The 20,027-nt window shown below is 38.4% G+C and overlaps 2 protein-coding genes across 3 annotated transcripts in view; one reads left to right on the top strand and one right to left on the bottom strand.

Annotated features, from left to right (window-relative positions):
• LOC139958655 (uncharacterized) overlaps window positions 1-20,027 on the bottom strand; it is a 234,684-nt gene that overhangs the window by 157,931 nt on the left and 56,726 nt on the right. The gene's annotated exons all lie outside the window — the stretch shown is intronic.
• Window positions 2,344-19,947, top strand: LOC139958647 (lanosterol synthase-like). Of its 2 annotated transcripts, none has more exons than XM_071955882.1 (19): window positions 2,344-2,576; window positions 4,186-4,436; window positions 5,322-5,460; window positions 6,382-6,490; window positions 8,769-8,890; window positions 9,169-9,265; window positions 9,723-9,858; window positions 10,411-10,519; window positions 11,488-11,606; window positions 12,619-12,716; window positions 13,375-13,402; window positions 13,853-14,032; window positions 14,661-14,810; window positions 15,457-15,553; window positions 16,125-16,296; window positions 16,826-16,906; window positions 17,145-17,315; window positions 17,610-17,688; window positions 18,202-19,947. In XM_071955882.1, exons 2-19 carry the CDS (start codon window positions 4,257-4,259, stop codon window positions 18,394-18,396), a joined length of 2,262 nt encoding a protein of 753 aa, XP_071811983.1. In that variant the 5' UTR covers window positions 2,344-2,576; window positions 4,186-4,256; the 3' UTR covers window positions 18,397-19,947. The 2 variants fall into 2 exon arrangements, with proteins under 2 accessions (XP_071811983.1, XP_071811982.1); XM_071955881.1 differs by having other exon boundaries at window positions 4,231-4,436.

The raw sequence follows: 20,027 nt of genomic DNA on the forward strand, positions 1-20,027 counted from the left end.
TTATCCTCCATCCCCCTTCTCCTCCATCCTCTCCTCCACCCCTTCTCCATCCCCCTTCTCCTCCCTCCCCCTTCTCCATCCCCCTTCTCATTCCTCCCCTTCTCCTCCATCCCTTTCTCCTCCATCCCCTTCTCCTCCTTTCCCTTCTCCTCTATCCCCCTTATCCTCCATCCCCCTTCTCCTCCCTCCCCTTCTCCTCCCTCCCCTTCTCCTCCATCCCCCTCTCCTCCATCCCCTTATCCTCCATCCCCTTCTCCTCCATCCCCCCTCTCCTCCACCCCTTCTCCATCCCCCTTCTCCTCCCTCCCCTGTCTCCATCCCCCTTCTCATTCCTCCCCTTCTCCATCCCTTTCTCCTCCATCCCCTTCTCCTCCTTTCCCTTCTCCTCTATCCCCCTTATCCTCCATCCCCCTTCTCCTCCCTCCCCTTCTCCTCCATCCCCCTCTCCTCCATCCCCTTATCCTCCATCCCCCTTATCCTCCATCCCCCCTCTCCTCCACCCCTTCTCCATCCCCCTTCTCCTCCCTCCCCCTTCTCCACCCCCCTTCTCATTCCTCCCCTTCTCCTCCATCCCCCTCTCCTCCATCCTTTTCGCCATCCCCCTTCTTCTCCCTCCTCCCTCCCCCATCTCCATCCCCCTTCTCATTCCTCCTCTTTCCTCCAGCCCACTTCTCCTCCATCCCCTTATCCTCCAACCCCTTACCCTCCAGCCCCTTCTCCTCCCTCCCCTTCTCCTCCTTCCCCTTCTCCATCCCCTTCTTCCTCCTCCGTCTCCTCCATCCCCTTCTCCTCCAGCCCCCTTCTCGTCCCTCCCCTTCCCCTCCATCCCACTTCTCCTCCATCCCCTTATCCTCCAACCCCCTTACCCTCCAGCCCCCTTCACCTCCATCTCCCTTCACCTCCCGCCCCGTTTTCCTCCCATTCTCCCCTTATCCTCTCTCCCTTCTCCCTCCCATTTCCTCTTATTCCTTTTCCTTCCGCTTCTCACCCTTTTCCCTTCCCCTTCTACCCTACCTGCTCCATCTTCACTTTTCACCTCTTACTGATTAGTTTATTTACAATTAAATTGATTCCTACGAGTTACGAAGAACTGAATTATGGGTCTATTTGAAGTAACCGTCTCATTAACGTCAGTACATTTGTACTGACCATGGGCGTCAATCCAGGGGGGGACGGGGGGATGCGTCCCCCCACATTTCGATGGGTGGGGGACACTATCAAATGTCCCCCCCCCCACAAATTTTGAAAAAGAGTAGTGTCGTGGCTCTATTTGGTATGATATATATATATTACGACCTTCCTTACCGGTTTCGAACCTCTGGACATACAATCAGCGTCCATAGCCTAGTGGTTAGGGTGTCCGCGTACAGAGCGGAAGACCCGGTTTCGAATCCCGGTGGAGGCTGGAAGTTTTTTCATTGTTCTTGATTTTCCAACAACTCATTACGATTTTCATTTATATATATATATATATATATCATGTATTGACATTATGTTTTTGTGAATACAGATTAGTACACACACCTATTGCTTGAACATCCTTGGAAGCAAAGGTTTGAAATCAACAGCAGGTTAGGTTAGTTTAGGTGCGGCCCTGTCAATCTTTCACTCCTAGCATCTGGCCCATTCATTCAAAAAGGTTGCACATCCCTGCTGTAGGCCTATATCTGAGGCCCTGGGGTCATTCCTTGACCGACTTGGTGCAATATAATGTGCCCATTTCGAAGTAAATTTATTCACAGATTGTTAGTTGTCATGGGTTCGAACAAATGAGGGGTATTCTATCTTGAAACATAGGGCAAAATGGGGCTGGGGTTCCAGTTCGCCGCATCATTTGTCAACTTGCACTGGGTTCTAATGTTCATGTCAATTGGAATTACTAATAAAAGAAATAATCCACCAAAAATGAAGGTCGCATGAACTTTATTGCAGATTTTCTGAGTGACGAATTTGTAATTTTTCTCCCGAAATCACGCAACTAGATGGCTGCTATCCAGCCTCGCAAGCGCCATCTCCATCGATCTAGCAGGTATTGAAATCTGAAATTTTTCTTGGTACGCTGCGCGCCAACCGATGGTGGCGCTCCGCTTAGATATTACTTACGGCCGGAATACTCGAATTGATTACGTCCCCCCCCCCCCCCCCGCACGTTTCAAATCGGATTGACGCCCCTGGTACTAACGTACATTCTTTCTTTTCAATAGTCTTGCCAATGGTTTTGTAGTATACCCGCTTAAAGTGTCATTTTCAGATTATACTAATTGGATTTCCGGGGTCCATATACGTATGTAATAGAAGAGAATGAATTAGAAGGGTACATGTTTTAACATGAACAGGTTCCTATCGGCATGACAGTCCAAAGAAAGACGACAAAAAAAAAGGTTTAAATTCGAGTTGGTGTTGTACGTTGTAGTATTCAGACAGTGGCCAATGCACATCAATGAGTCTTCGTGGAACTCGCCTTCTTTTACCAACTTTTCAATCGGTGATTTCTTCTAGCAGACGGGGCCTCCAAGTTAATCGTTCATCAGTTTTATCGGTAGTCCAGTTTTGTTTTTATTCTGGATGAAAAGAAGGTGAGTGTGAGGGACCGGGCATGTAAAATAATAATAATCATACCATTACACATATAATTCCTATCTAGGTTTTGTATTTTGATCGGTGAAATTTGCATTTACAGTAGGCAATCCATAGGCCCACTCCTTTCTTTCTCTGGATCATGATAAGTTAGAAACAACTTTCTTTGTTTCTTTTCAATTTTTGGTCTCACCAAAAGTGAATATAAAGGAAATTTTTATGATGTCATAATTGCATGACATCAAAACTTTTGTTTAATTGTATACTTTATCCTTTCGACCTGGGAAGGTGGATTTGGTAGTTTTCCAATATTGCTTGGGAGCCGGCTTAACGATTTTTTTTTAAAACATAATTTATAAGAAATTTCACCCATAATTAAGGAGGAAATTAATCTGTATTCAAACGTGGGTTTTGTTGTTAGTACTGTAGCAACTGTATGAAGCGTATAGGTTTTGTCGCAATCTGCATTTGCGAAGATGACGTCACGTTCGCTACTGTTCAAAGTATATTTGAAATATCCATCCTAAACGATTAAATATCGTTTCTCTGTCAAACGCAACAAGTTAGGGTTCGCATACTTTGGAAACATGTTTGGAAAATTATTTACCGTTTTTTATAAGGTCACTTCTAAGAGCTACCAGAAAACCCAAACATCCCCCCCCCCTTCCCCCTTCCCCATGCACACACAAACCAACACCTTTACAAAAGGTTGGCAGTTACAAACTTAAAGCAGCATTTTGCGTCCATTTCTATGATTTTTCTCAACCTCATTGACTCCACTATGCCATAACGACATACATAACTAGCTTTTCTATTTAAATCGTACTTCAAATGGTGGCATAAAAGTCGAAAAATTTGCAACTTTCAACTTTGTTTTTCTTCAAGATATCTTCCGTTGGGATCCCAATAAAACCTCGCCCATAATATGAATATTTAAACACTACGAACGTCATTGACCAATACGTAATACAACACTTTGCTTGATTTGTGTACAGTCTATATGGCAGTTGTACCAGGGAGTTCCATAACAACTCCCTGGTTGTACCATGGAGGTAAAAACACCTCCATGGTTGTACCAACGCAAAGTCTTGAATCTATTTTTAGCAACGGCTCATAACTAAACCTGCATCTCTGGTTGGTTGAAGTCAAACTCGTGGGTTTGGCGGAACTGTATGCGATTAAATTTAAATGTGGAATTTGTCGTGGACACTTTTCTCATTATCTGCAAATATCCTTAATTTCTCGCCAATTAACGTTGTTGGCAGGGAAAAACTTGGCTAATATCTTAGTTTGCTGTCTTGTGATTGATATATGTAAAAAACTTGATGGACATGTCAAAAAAGTAGAAAACGGCGACCAAACGCAAAATGCTTCTTTAAAGCAGAATGTCATGTCTGGAAGTGTTCAAAAGTAGTCCCGGCCGGGCCTTACGGCTTTATCTAATCTGCCTATTTGGGTAATCCGGTAATGATGATAAAACATGCATTTGTTTGTTGACGAAAGTACATGTCTTCCGTCTCAGTTTGTACCTTCTTTGTAAGTTGATCAATTAAAAGGAGGATTTACATTGAATACTCCTTTTTCCCTCTCTTTTGCGTTGGCCTTCAGTTTTTATTATTCACTTTTTTTTTCCTGACGTTACCAACGATAAAGTTAAAGGCGTACGTCTTACATAAACAATGCAGTCCGATAATGACTACAAACCTCGCTCTGAACGCACAATTAGTGAGTATTCCGATCTTACAAGATGGCGGCTGTCCTGTACAGACGGAAAGAGAATCTGGCATTACGTAACAGAGGACGAGACTCCAGAAAGACCACAAAATATGGTCGAGAAGTACTCGCTTGGACTGGATTACGTAAGTTTAAATGCCCTCATTTGCATTCCGGAGGGGTGGGGGGGGGGGGTTAGGTGAAGTGACAGTCAGTAATTATTAAGTGACGATATCGAAGTCAATACAGACAGAAATATAATTATTTTAAAGAAAGAACATTAATGTTGACAAATAAATATGAAAAAAAAAATAATTGTTACACACTACAGTAGAAATCCGTATATAATTGACCGAGTATTGACTTTAGCAGAACAACTCGATCCCCAAACAAGCTAAGGTAGATAGACCTATGATTTTGTTTAAGGAAAAGTCGCCCAGGAAAGAACCTGGGCACGAAAACCAAACTACCAAACGACTGATCCGCTCTCAACCCCAGTCCCCTTGCATCGGGACTGTGACTGTGTGATCATCGTCAGGTGTGCATCACCATTCCCCTCGAAAGGGAACAGATACTACACATGATCTTAGACATATAGGCTCTGAGGTTTGTCTTTATGTAACTCTGTGACGTCACAGTGCCACTAGGGGATCTGCATATATATACCTTTCTATCGCTTTGGTTTTCTTTTCATCATTTACAGTTTTGATACTACAACCACTGCTACTATCGGGTTGTTTAAAGATTCGATCATTTTAAAGTCAGCATTGAAAACCCATCTCCATTACAGAAAGTGAGCGTTGTAATGAAAAAATATAAAAAATAAAAACGAAACGTGGTTAGATGATGTCATATTTATACTTGACCAAGTCTTCAACCTTGTGTGTGAAACAACGTTAAATAAGTGATAATGATCTCCCAAATGGAATCAACATTTTCTTAACAGTTTGCGGAAGTTGTGTTCGTGACTGCATGTATCTCTATCGCTATGACCAATAATTGTGTATCTCCATTTTGAATTATATCGGCAGTCTAATGAAGCTGAGAAACTCCCTCGAGCTCAAAACCCGAAGGAAGCTGCTGAGAATGGAATCAAATTTTTCTCTTTAATGCAAGCAGAAGATGGTCACTGGCCCAACGATTATTCAGGGCCGTTGTTTTTAATGCCAGGTAAGAGAATAGATCGCCAAGATGGTTGTGGAGGCGGGGAGAGGGTGATGGTAATGGCGCCTAAGCCCCCCCCCCCCCCCGCCCCCATCTCCTCCCCCCTCATAATTATATTCAGTGTCAGGATCGAACTGTTGGGAAAAAATCAGTAACACGTTCGAGTATGTAATATGTTCTCTTACTCGACCTTCGCACCATGCTAAGGTGTTATGCCAGTGTCGGTATTGCGACTCTCCATCGAGCATATCATACACAATACATACCCACATGATCCACGTGTATGGCAAGCCATGTGGGACAAACACTGCATAATATATCCGCGTATTAATTCGAATATATACGCGTATTAATTCGAATATACATGTGTTGTAGCCTACATGTGTAAAGGTTCGCTTTTTGAAGCGATCTCGCGAGCCCGCCAAAACATTTATCGTTGGTATATGTACACAGCAAGAGCGGAAATGTTTTTTCGTGTATATTCTAATTAATACGTGCATATATTGGATTTAATCCCCATATGTATTTTATTTAATACGTGTATATATTCGAATTAATACGCGGATATATTTAAGCCATATGATTGGCTAATAATATATATACGCGTATATATTCCAATTAATACGCGTATAAATTCCAATTAATACGCGGATATATTATGCAATGTTTGTCCCACATGGCTTGCCATACACGTGTAGCCTCATGCACGCAATTAAACCAGCGTGTAAACATAATGAAACCATTCTGTATGTTGTATTGTTGCGGGTACCTAACAGTTGCTGGCACGTGGATCTTACATCACCATTGTTCCCTGCTTATTAACATTAATTGTTATTCATAAGGGGCTTAGAGAGGGGGGGGGACCACACCTTTCCCAAAGCACACCGGTCGTAATAATTGTATTATTTCCTTTTCTTGTCTAATTAGGTCTAATCATTGTACTTTACATTACCAAGACTGAATTTCCTGAAGCATTCAAACAAGAGTTTGTCAGGTATCTGAGGAGAGTTCAGGTTAAAGATGGAGGGTGGAGTTTGTAAGTCCATTATCATCTTTATTTCTTCTTCTTATTCTTTTCTCATTATTTATCCTACCATCGTTTCTACTCTTAACTCATCGAAGCAACATTTTGTGTCAAATGTTGCCATTAAACATGATCATATACACAAATTGTACGTACCCGATTCTCATGGCTTTAGCAGTTAAAACTGATGTGTGTTATCATTTCTGAACATGTCTTACATTTTTTACCAGATACTGCTGAGAAGGACTTACAAACAGAAACTGCTAAACACACAATATTGATTGACTGGACTAACCAGACTTTTCTAAAGGTTTCGCCAATGATAATTTCGTCCACATTTTAATGGAAAGTATAGTTACAGAAAGAATGTTTCCACAGTAGTATCTGCTGACAGGTCTAACATGTGTTACGTTGTTATAACACACTATAGTTTATACTGATTAATGGTTGTCTCTTATTCACAGTACAAACTGATCAAGCCATGTACAGTGTGTGCTTTAAGCAAGGTTTCTTAAGTTAAAATGGTAAACGAAATTCAGCCTCATATGTTACAGGCTCAAAGTAATGCTAGTAATGTTTTTATATATTGTTGGTGTCCATTTACAAAATATGTTATTTCTCCGGGAATACTCCTTTAAGTTTAACTTGGATGATGACGTAGAGTCCTCTGTGCAGATCTCAATGATACTGTTAATCAATTGTATACAAATTCTGCCAACTCTATCGAAAAACGTTCTTTTAATAAGGGGTTAATCAACGGTCTAGCGTGCGTTACTCACAGGATTAATGCACGATCGGGGGATAATGCAAGCGATGCACGAGGGCGGAGCCCGGGTGCATTCAGCGATAGCATTAACACCCGGAGTGCATTAATCATGTGAGTAACGCACGCTAGACCGTTGATTAACCCCGTTCATTCATACACTACCATTTGTGTGGGGGAAAAATCATAAAACAAAACATTTTTGGTTACATATAACCAAAGATTTATTAAAGTGATGCCCCGTAATTTTACCGTGCGTTACTCACAGGATTGACCACGGTCAGCTGACCTGAATGGACCAATAGGATTTAGGAATCTTTACTAAGTATGAATGAACTTCCTATTAACAACGGTACAAAATTGGATGACATTCCACAGCAGCATTTGCCCCTTCCATTGACAAATTTAAAATATAAAATATGCTATTTGAGACCATAAACGTCTTAATCTTCGTGATGCATTTGAAAAACTGGCTAAATAGTATCTTAATGTTAGAATAAGCAGTCCAGCCGCTTTGATTGATGCGTTTCAAATATTTAAAGCGACGTTACCCAACAATTAATAAAAAGTGGTATAGAGGTATAACCTGGACTGGTAACGTGACAGTGTCTTCAATGGTCTAAAACATATCAAAATTTTTTTTTTTTTTGTGCCTAAAATCATCCATTAAATTACAAAACGTTCCATCAAAATTGACAATGTCAAGTGTTGCTAAAGAAAAACATATAGTAATACATACTTTTCTAAGAAAAAAGGGATTCTAATTTTTATAATGTAAATTAAGGAAAATTAATAATTCAAAAGGGTTTGGTCCGTTGGCACAATAACCCCCCACTGGGATCTGAACAGGCTCTCGAATTTATTTGAAATCTCAAGGTTTGAAAGTTAAATATTACAGTGATGCAAGATGAAAATTTATAGTTCTGTCTTTCATCTTCTAAGCTTAATTCCTTGGCTATATTAATAATCGTATTTTGCCTATTGGATTGCGTTTCCAGGGATGTGCCCAGGATTTCCCGAGTGCCGGGTATACTGATCGCCGTCCTGGGGGAGGGGTCTAAGGGGGAGGGGTGTTCCCTACCCTTTGAGAAATGTGTAGCTTTTTAAGCACATACACTAGTTTTGCTAACAATTTATATTTTTTAATTTTTTTTAGTGAAATATATTACGTACCTTGTAAAAGTTATTAGTTTTTTTTTCAAAGAGATTTTACAAGGGACCGATTGAGAGCCGTAAGTAATGTTTCTCGCATGCGTAACTGATGCATTAATAGTCTATGTGATTTTGGCATAGGCTAGGCCCAATTTATGTTGAATATATTGTTAGGAAAGTCGGGATTTTAGATGAAAATAGTGCTGGGCGGGATTCACGATTTTTAAGACTGTGCTGGGCGGGTACTTTTTAGTGCTGGCGGGGCCGCCCAGCGTGGGCACATCCCTGCGTATATGTTCCTGTGATGTACTTTTTGTCAAATGCCATTTTTCATTGAGGGTTTTTTTTTTGGGGGGGGTACTTGTATTTTAACAGACATATTGAGGGCGATGCCACCGTCTTTGGTACAGCGTTGAACTACATCTCCATGAGACTCCTCGGTGTGAGCCCAGAAGATGGAGACATGAAAAGAGCAAGGAAGGTCCTCCATCACCATGGTAACAGAACAGAAATATATATTTATTCTCAAAATGTTAAATATAGATTTGAAGAAAACATCGTGCATCTTGTGTTATTTCTCAAAAGTATATTGTCTTATATTTCTGGATTGGAATTCATGTTTTATATTATAGATTTTTTTTTTTTTCGTATTTTTTAAAAGGGGTAAGGCAAAATGAAAGGGACAATTCATGGAAATAATGACTTTCAGATTATGGCAAGTCCTCCATCTTTTGATATCTATGTTAATATAGAACCTGTTGTTTTTCGCATACAGGAGGGGCAGCTGCCATCCCATCCTGGGGGAAGTTTTGGTTGTGCATACTCAATTGTTATAAATGGGAAGGCATGCATACAATGTTTCCCGAACTATGGTGAGTATTTATTAATGTATTTTGAATATTCGTGTACAGTACACTCCTGCATTATGTATAAATATATGGACTTTAGATCCTCCTGCAATCAGGAACTCGCGAAGAAGCCATCATTGGCTTATCAAAGCCGCAAGCTGACCGAAGTCAGTCTCTTACATTCATATGTAACGTTCATGATTATGAATTGTCAAGTGTCAACAACTCTGTAACTGGACGACATAATCTTGGAGTGACTCGAACCGGGGACCTTATGATTGAAAGGCACCGTCGTTAACAACTGAGCTAACACTCCGCATTAAGGCGAGCTTCTATTAAATTACATAGAAAATGTATTAATATTTTTGACGCAAAGTGGTTTCATAGAGAGGTTTGTGTATATTCTACTGACATGTTAGTATCTTCAGTCCTATACGATCCTAATATATTGCTTCCTTTTTTTTTTGGTTATAAATGTCAGGTTAATGCCCTCCTGGATTCCAGCACACCCGTCCACTCTCTGGATTCATTGTCGAATGGTCTACATCGGTATGGCTTTCCTCTATGGTAAGAGGTACTACGCGCAAGAAGATGAACTGATAATGGACCTTAGGAAGGTGAGCTCAAACTATAGTACACATAAGCAAAAGATTTGGGGTTGGGGGAAGGATCGGAAGGGAGGGGGATTCAGCGGGCTAACAGCCCCGGGGATCTCGGGGTCAATAACGGTTCAAAAGTAAGTATGGGTTAAAGGTTGACTAATTTATGCTCATTTTCATATTTTACTTCAGTAAAGTTGAAGAATTCAAGAAAGGGGGTTCCGCTGTGACATAATTGTACCAAAGGGCCGAATTTGCTCTCGAAGGACGGTCTCTTGGTGGGTAGGCGTTCCCACATATCATACCCCTGCGCTCAACTTAATTTTGAATATATATATATATATATATATATATATATATATATATATATATATATATATATATATTATATATATATTTATATATATATATATCATGATTGTGTAAAGTAACTCAAAAGTTACCTTGCCTGCTCATGTGGTATTCTCCTTCCCCTTACCTACCTACCCAATCAAAATTTTCTAACAGATATCACTTTGAAACTTTTCATTTCTTCAATTATCTTCTCTTTTTCTTTACCCTTTTGTTTAGGAATTATTTATTGAAGAATTCGACCAAATTGACTGGCCATCCCAGAGAGACAATATCGCTAAGATAGATTTATATACTCCGCATAGCTGGTTGTTTAACATTGCCTTTGGTAAGTAGAAATAGCTCATACAACTGCAGTTCGATGACTCCCCCTCCCTCCCCACCCCTCACCCCCCCCCCCCCCCACCCACACCCCAACCCCTCCGAAGTATGATGATCACCCTCGTCTTCCTCCATCGTTTCCTCTTTTGTGTGACCATTCTAGTAGTGTGAAATTATCCTAACGAAATTCTCGAAGAGATCTCCAATTCAATAGAACCATTATCGCTAACCATTGTGCTGAAACAGACGCCGATGCTGAACAACAGACTTACCAGCGAATATTATTATTTTCTTATACTAACTAATTGGGAATTTCAAGTTTGGAAACCAGCTGGGAATTTTAAAAAAAATTGTCGAATGCAATGCTAAATTGACTTTTATAGTTCCATAGTTGCATAATTCTCATGCTAAATTGTAAGAAAGAAGCCAAGAAAAGTGAAGAGTGACTGTGTATACCACCATGGAGCTAATAGAGCTCTCCATGCTTTAAATATACCTACAAATAGCACTCTGTAGTTACCAATGGCCGCCCACCAGCATCTTGTTTAAACCTCGATATCTCGTTACCTTGAAATGGGGAGAGAATTTTACTCAACTGTTGGTTAGTTAGTTGTTCGTAATAAGCATCTCTGCTATATAAGATCATGACTGGTTGTGCTGGTTTCTCCTTTAATATATATGTATAACACTAGCTGTATGTCAGTGTATACATTTGTGTATTATTACCCCATATAATTATGTTCCCACTCGTGACACCGTTCTCATATTTTCCACTACTCTTTTGTGGGGGCGGGGTGGGGTGTGGGTGGGGTGGGGGTGAGGAAACTTGACTGTATAAATGATGGCATATTATTTTTAATTAGATGAAAGGTGTATTGTGTGTTTGGTTTTGTTCTCTATTCTTCTTTACTGCCATTGTATTTTATCTTTGTTTCTTTCTTTGTTTGTTTGTTTCATTCTTTGTTCGATCACCAGGTATTTTAGATAAGTATGAGCCGTTTAGGTTGACCCGGTTCAGGAAACAAGCACTCGATGTCTGCCTTGATCATATTAAACAGGATGATCTCATGACAAGCTTTATAAGCATTGGTCCAGTAAGTATATTCAGGACCACTCATTATAAAGATCCATGTACGGTGTGTAGTTTCTCTCCATATATATATATATATATATATATATATATATATATATATATATATATATATATATATATATATATATATATATATATATATATATATATATATATATATATATATATATATATATATATATATATATATTATGTGTGCGTGTGTTTGTTTATATACAGTACGAAGAGTATTGATCGCTTATCAACTTTGAACCAAAGCTCATTTGTAAAGAAAGAGGACTGGATTTGAGGAGTATATATATATATATGTATATATGTATATGTATATGTATATATATATATATATATATATGTATATGTATATATATATATGTATATATATATATATATATACATATATATATATATATATATACATGTATATGTATATGTATATGTATATATATATATATATATATATATATATATATATACTTGACACCAAATATTTGTTGGGGTAAATAAAGTACACACAGTTCCATGGTAATTGTTATTACGTCATCAACAATGGCCCCTTAAATATGCTAGCGAGTTGGATAATGTTCCTCGAATTTCCAACAAGCATCTTTTCGGCACTCTAAAGGTAGTTACCTACACTGAGACATTTTTAATTATCTATTTAAAGACTCCTGAATATCTGTGGATAAATTGTTGAAGAATCAGAACTTCCATTAAAAAAACTTCCGAAAAAAGGCTAGCATACTACGCTGACCTTGAATGAATTATTATTATGGTTTTGTTTTTGCCATTGCATTGTGTCGTTTAGGTGATTTAGTTATGGTTACGTCGTGTGGTGTTGGTTTGGTTGTCTGTTGTGCTTTGTCGCTCTTTATTGCAACAGCCTAACCTTTTCAAAGGGGGAAGAGGCGGGGTGCGGGGGGGGGGGTGAGATATCACACTCTTCAATTCCCTGTCATATATTACACTATACGGTCCCTGATCAACGCCAAATATTTCTTACTTTACTAACACAGATTTCAAAGATGATTAACATGCTCATTAGATGGCTGGAGGATGGAGTCGAGTCTGAGGCCTTCAAGAAACACGTGGAGAGAGTGTATGATTATGTTTGGTAAGTATGAGTGAGGTATTCATTCTACAGTCTATCATTATGTTTGGTGAGTGAGGTATTCTACAGTATATCATTATGTTTGGTGAGTGAGGTATTCTACAGTCTATCATTATGTTTGATGAGGGAGGTATTCGACAGTGAGCATAGGCGTAGGAGCCCAATTTGATGCCCGAAAAATTCTCAACATATTGCCGAATTTTCACCAGGAAATTTGAAAAACCCACTGCAAATTATTCTTCTTTCAGTGGGTGCCCAAAAAATTCTCAGCATATAGCCCGAATTTTCACCAAAAGTTTTGGTTGGGGGGCTGCAGCCCCCAGCCCCCGCCTCATACGCCTATGACAGTGAGGTATGGAACATAGTGCCCAGCATTACCCCATCGACCAACATGACCTACATTATGCAGACGACTCCAGCCTCTGAACAGCACTTGTGCACTCCAGCAATAAAAGTTGTTAAGATTTTCAAGACGAAGATCTTCAAACAGTTGCTGGCATTATCGGACGTGTTACATATTATAGGCTATATTCTAAGAAGATACTTGATGTTAAAAACACTGCACTCCATCCGCATTCGGATATCTGACCTCAATTTCGCTCTTATAATATACACTTAAGCTGAATATTTATACATTCTGTCTGTTTCTTCTCCATTGTAGGATGGGTCTTGATGGCACAAATGTGCAGGTATGTAAATTTAATCCATATTTAGAAGTATGTCTAACATTGGATCGTTATATAGTGTGTGCATAACGACACCTCCCCCCTCCCCCCCCCCCACCCATTCCACGCCAAGATTATTCAAACAAACTGAAGGATTACTTGAAGAATTTTGATCTTGACATCTTAGAGTGAGAGAAAAAAATTAGTGCTGGTAAATGTTTTTTTTTATTGCTATTCCCGGTTTTCAAGATATTCAGTTTTAATTTGAAACAAAATATATGTAATACTTCTTGATACGCTTAAATTCATGATGGTGTCGGTTCCACGGTGCAGGCCCTAAATGGTTAAGAAAAAAGGCATAATAACTATTATATAATAAATATGTATGCATTTAACTTTATATCAACAATAGCACAGCACAAAGTTTTACATTCTTATATTCTGATGTATATTTCCCTCTGCAATTCTATATAGGGCACTAACGGTAATCAAGTTTGGGACACTTCCTTTGCTGCTATGGCTATGCTCGATGTGGGCGCGCAGGATGACCCACAATTCCACGAGGTGTTATGTAAAACCTATTCATATCTTCAAATCTCGCAAGTGATAGAAAGTTCACCAGATTGTGTCAAATACTATCGGCAATACAACAAGGTAAAGAAAAATAATTTGTTGTCGTTATTTTGTTGTCATTGTTATTGCTGTATTGTTATTGCAATTGTTGCTGTTGTTATTGTTGTATAGTTGTTTTAATTGTTGTTCTTGTTGCTGTTGTTATTGTTGTGTTGTTATTTTAATTGTTGCTGTTGTTATTGTTGTTGTTTGTTTGCTGTTGTTATTGGTGTATTGTTTTGTCATTGTTGCTGTTGTTATTGTTGCTGATGTTGTTGTATTGTTATTGAAATGTTTGCTGTTGTTATTGGTGTATTGTTTTGTAATTGTTGCTGTTGTTATTGTTATTGTTGATGTTGTTACTGTTGTATTGTTATTGGTGTATTGTTTTGTAATTGTTGCTGTTGTTATTGTTATTGTTGATGTTGTTACTGTTGTATTGTTATTGGCGTATTGTCTTGTAATTGTTGCTGTTGTTATTGTTATTGTTGATGTTGTTACTGTTGTATTGTTATTGTTGTTGTATTGTTATGGTTGTGTTGTTATTGTAATTATTGTTGTTGTTGTTATTGTTGTTGCTATTGTTATTGTTATGGTTGTTTGATAGAATAGAATGGATTCAGCCATACTGATCTATAGTTTAATCTTATATACTCTCGTTTTCTTTAAGGGAGGATGGGCTCAGACAACGAGAGAGCACGGCTTAGTGGTGTCCGACACATCGGCAGAGGCTCTGAAAGCGGTCCTCCTGATGAACGATAAATGTCCCTTCATCACCGAGAGGGTCTCCAAGAGACGTCTGAGAGATGCAGTGGACATTGTTAGTACATAACGACGTCGTATTCCTTGTTGTAGTAGGCTTAGCAAATGACTGATATAGCAAGTCTATGATGGTAACCAGTATTGATGCGAAGTATTATCATGCTCTCTTAGATCTTGTGGAATATTGTGTAATTATATATATTTCTTTAAGGAGGGGAGGGGGGTGGGGAGATTTGGATCGACTAAAAAAAGATTGAAATGTTTAATTACAATAAAGATGAAGAAAATACTTTTTTTTACAAGAAAGGTCACCCAAGATAGAGCCTGCATGGGCACGAAAAATCAAACGACTCAACTTATCCACTCTCAGACCCCCCCCCCCCACCCCCATTTCTCCTTTGCATCGAGACTGTTACCTGTGTGATCATGACCACGTTACGAGTGAACCACACGAGTTCATTGGAACAGATACTGCTAAAAAAAAAGGCCGAAAAGCGAAGATATTATTCTTGCTCTTAATGCGAAGCACATCAATATTCAATAAACATGTATGCTGGATATGATGATTTACACCATTTATCTTACTTCCATTTCTATTTCGAACGAACTGTCATTTAAACAAACCTTTTTCCTGTTTTTTTTTCGTTTCTATTTTAAATCAATGTTTTTATTAATTTCACACTATTCTCCTTTTTTTCTTCCAGTTATTGACTATGGTAAATCCAAACGGGGGTTTCTCGTCGTATGAAAATCTTCGCGGAGGAACAATCCTGGAGTTATTAAACCCCTCCGAAGTATTTGGTGAGAACTAACTAAATTTAGCCAACACAGGATGAAGAAGGCAGGGTGGGGGAGGGGGCTCGGCGCCGCGCGGTATAGGGAGGAGCATGGCCGGGGGGAGGGGGCATCTGGGCCAAGGCGGGCATAATCTGTGCACGAATGATTATCTGTGCACGAAATGTGCACCTTTCTTGTACTATACTTATTAATGTACGTCTTATACGCTCGTAAAGTCCATCCTTGTTATTTTTTCAATTATATCCACATCTTTTGCTCGCAAATATCCGCAGGAAAAAGTCTTTTGTTTTTGGAATAATATATCCATAAGAAAACGCAAGGATATATCTAAAAGAAAGTCGTTCTTTAGTTCTTGGACATATACATCGGATTTACCCTTAATAATTACCTTATGGATATATGTATGGATATATGTATGGATATATATATGGATATATATATGGATATATATTTATATATATATATGGATATATATATATGGATATATATATATACATATATATATATATATATATATATATATATATATATATATATATATATTGATATTACCTACTTCATGTTTATTCAACAGGTGACATCATGGTGGATTACACCTACACTGAGTGTACATCTTCAGTCTTACAAGCTCTGAGACATTTTGTCGATTCTGATCCTGACTACCGCCAAGATGAGATATGGGCTGTCCTTAGGAACGCAATGGAATACATAAGATCCAATCAGTTACCGGACGGTTCCTTCGAGGGGTGAGCTATATGGGGTCTCAACGGTTGGTTCGGGGGCATATACATCACCTGATATTTCTGCCTTCTTTTACTTACGTCATTGTTTGAACGAGCCAAAACAAAAAAAAAGTTTCGATCGAAAATTGTATCATTGTAATCGTGAAGTCACTGGTTCTAATCCACTTCTATAGCCATCAAAATTCTTTACTCCTATTAAAATAGATTTAATAAAAATTAATATATATTAAAACAAAGTCAAGGCTCTGCAGAATATCCTCTAATTAGTGTTTGGGTTCTCACCTTTGCTTAGATGAAGTATTACTAACATATAACACTCCATACCCCTCACACCCCACCCACCCCCTCCCCCGTTCCAACCCATCTTACTTGCCAAATTTAATTTGAAAAAAAAAACATTGTAAATGGTACTGGACTATATGGGAAGGGAAATGTGCTAAACTGCAACATGACAACACATGCAACAATATAGCGAAGTAGTTTATTAAAATGTTTATAGTACGTTATGCATTTGCCTGTCTATTCGTTCCAGATCCTGGGGTGTGTGTTTCACATATGGTACATGGTTCGCTTTGGAGGCGTTTGCCTGCATGGGGAAGAACTACCAAGACAAGTAAGTATGCTGGCCTACCATACATAACCTCTTATAGATACCGCTGTTGAAAATATATATATATACCGTATATATATATATATATATATAATATATCATACTTTATATAATACTTTATATATATATATATATATATATATATATATATATATATATACATATATATATATATATATATATATATATATATATATATATATATATATATATACATAATATTTTCTATGTATGTCCACAGCACTGCTAGCATCGACGTCAAGAAAGCCTGCTCGTTTCTAGTCTCGAGGCAGATGGAGGATGGAGGATGGGGTGAGAAGTTTGCCTCCTGCAGCGAGAGGAGATATGTGCAGAGTGAGAAATCACTGGTCGTCAATACGTCTTGGGCTCTTCTAGGACTCATGGCAGTGAGGTCAGTGAAAATCTTATAAACAAATCTACTTTACCATATAACCCGATTATAATAGTCAGTCCTGTGTAACATCCAAGTACTTCATGATCAGAAAGGTCGTTTTCTTGTTCGCCGTGCATTGTTTGTTTGTTGGTTGGTTTTTGTTTTGCACAAACGAGGCACTCACTCCCAATACCTCAATGATCATCTACGCCTACACTACCAGCAAATCTGTATATCAAATTGACGTGTTAGTGACGTCACCATGACGTGGTATCTGGTTTCATCCTAGTGCTGTTTTTTTGCTTATACTAGGTATCCAGACCAAGCTGTCTTAGAGAGAGGAATTCAAGTTTTACGTGATCGCCAACATGAAGACGGCGACTGGCCACAGGTGATTTCATAAAGAGTTTTTTTTTTCTTGGGTGGGGGGGAGGGGTAGGAGAAAGGGTGGGGCTTTGAGATTATTTCTCAATCACTAGTTACTATCATTGCAACGTTTGGGACGGCGGGGCTGGTGAGTCTGCGGGCCAGACGTATACGTGGTATTCTGGAAGCTGCCGATCGGGATGAAGCGGGTAAGACTGAGGACTTGAAGATGTCTTTTACGGGGGTTTTTGTTTTCTATTGGGATCTGTTTGTAGTGCTGATTGAAGGCCTTGAGGATTTGTTTCACCTGAACGGATCACGTCAAAAGGCACCCATGCATGTGCTATAAAAACAAGTAATGTATTATAGTTAGTCCATAATACTAAGTTCGCTCTCTCCCTCACCAATCCTTTACCACAACCATCCCCTCATTTTTTTATAAAATAGTAAAATAATATGCCCTTAAAGAATTGGAAAGAGTTACTAAAGAATTAGGCGATGTTTCGAATACCTTTCTTCTTTCATTCTCGTTTTCCAGGAAACCATTTCTGGAGTTTTTAACAGGTCATGTGCGATTTCGTATCCAGCTTTTAAGAACATTTTCCCGATATGGGCTCTGGGACGTTATTCTCAGCTTTACACGTCTTCCAAGGAAAATCAAGACACTTGGGTACGAGATGACGATTGGGAAAAGTTGTCAAACAACTGGCAGATTGCTAAATTGGTATTTTAGAGTACGAGAGATTAATACAGCATAAGAACGAACGGTTGGGTGCATAAGAAGGTGGCGGCAAAAAGCGTTTTCATATTAAAAATATTTCTTATCGAAACACATTTTTTTATGTATTATTTTGTAGGGGGGGAGGGGGGTTGACATACCATGACAAACATTCTGGTTACGATCATCCATTTAACAGTGAAAGTTACAGACGAATCTCTTGTTGCCATGGTGAGGCTATATACTATCACATTCCGCATGTGCAGATGAAAACATAACAATAGCTGAAACCCTTACGTAGGCGTGACGTCATGAACAAACCACTGTCAAGCAGGGAGAGGGGGTTGGGGAGAATTTTGTACTGCAGTGGACGTTTTGAAAAAAATTTCTGATATTTTGTATTTCGTCATGAAAAAATGTATCAACATTTACCACGAACCGCTGCTCGTAGTGAAACTGATACCGGTCATACGTTGATGTAGTAATTAGTATACACCATTAACACTTTATTGCTCCCTATTGACTAATATTACTTGTATTATTATTATTATTATATTCATGCCAAGTTACCAAGTAAACCTATACTGATCCCACGACTCCAATAAAAACTGATTTTAGACTATTTAGTGTTAAGTAGTATTTAAAATGACTAATAATATTATAATAAAATGCTTAATTTAGAGAAAAACAAAAAGACAATTTGGACAAGTCTCACTGGGAATTAATCTCGAATATTCTAAGATATTATGCTCTTAATATCTGCACATGCAATCTCCGAGGTTAAGCGCGGGCCATGGACGTGTCACTCTGAAAAGGGAAAATACTCCCATGCCCTGTGGATGCTTCGTAATAGTTGGTCTTTGACTTCCCTGGTTTAGTTCAGATGTTGTTTATACGTGAGTGTGTGGAAACGTTACAATGTCGTCAAAATGTTGGAATCTATTATATTATAAATATGGTAGCAATTTTCAACAAAATGGTTATTTTTTTCAGTTCACATATTTATTTCACATTTTTGCAACAAAATGACAGATTCCCTAAATCTGATAAGTAATAAGCTCGACATTGTGCTACAAAATGATTACACATGTATATGTTATGATGTCAACAATTTTGAACAGATTGATTACTTATAGTAATCAAGCTCGTCAATCCAACAATTTTTGACAAAAAAATTATTAATTACTCTCGCGTCATCATGTCATCATTTCACAATTTTTGCAGCAAAATTACCGACGACTTTTTAACGGCACCTTAAGGTTGCCATACTTGAAAGAGTGTAGTTACCTTAAGGTTGCCATACTTGAGAGAGTTATATAGTTCCTTAAAGTTGCCATACTTGAAAGAGTGTATATTTACCTTAAGGTGGCCATACTTGAAAGAGTGTAAAGTTACCTTAAGGTTGCCATACTTGAGAGAGTGTAGTTAATTGTTGCGTTCAAGATTAACTGACTCGTTGACCCTTGAACATGTGATATATTTCGTTTATATTTCGTTGTATTATTTGAACGCCATGTAGTCATGTTACCTTAATTGATTGTACAATAGCATTGCAGTTATAAATATTACGTCACTTTTGTATTCATTCACGTTTCATTGAAAAATGTATATATATATTATATATATATATATATATATATATATAT

Source organism: Apostichopus japonicus, chromosome 18 (assembly GCF_037975245.1).
Source record: "Apostichopus japonicus isolate 1M-3 chromosome 18, ASM3797524v1, whole genome shotgun sequence".
Classification (NCBI taxonomy): domain Eukaryota; kingdom Metazoa; phylum Echinodermata; class Holothuroidea; order Aspidochirotida; family Stichopodidae; genus Apostichopus; species Apostichopus japonicus.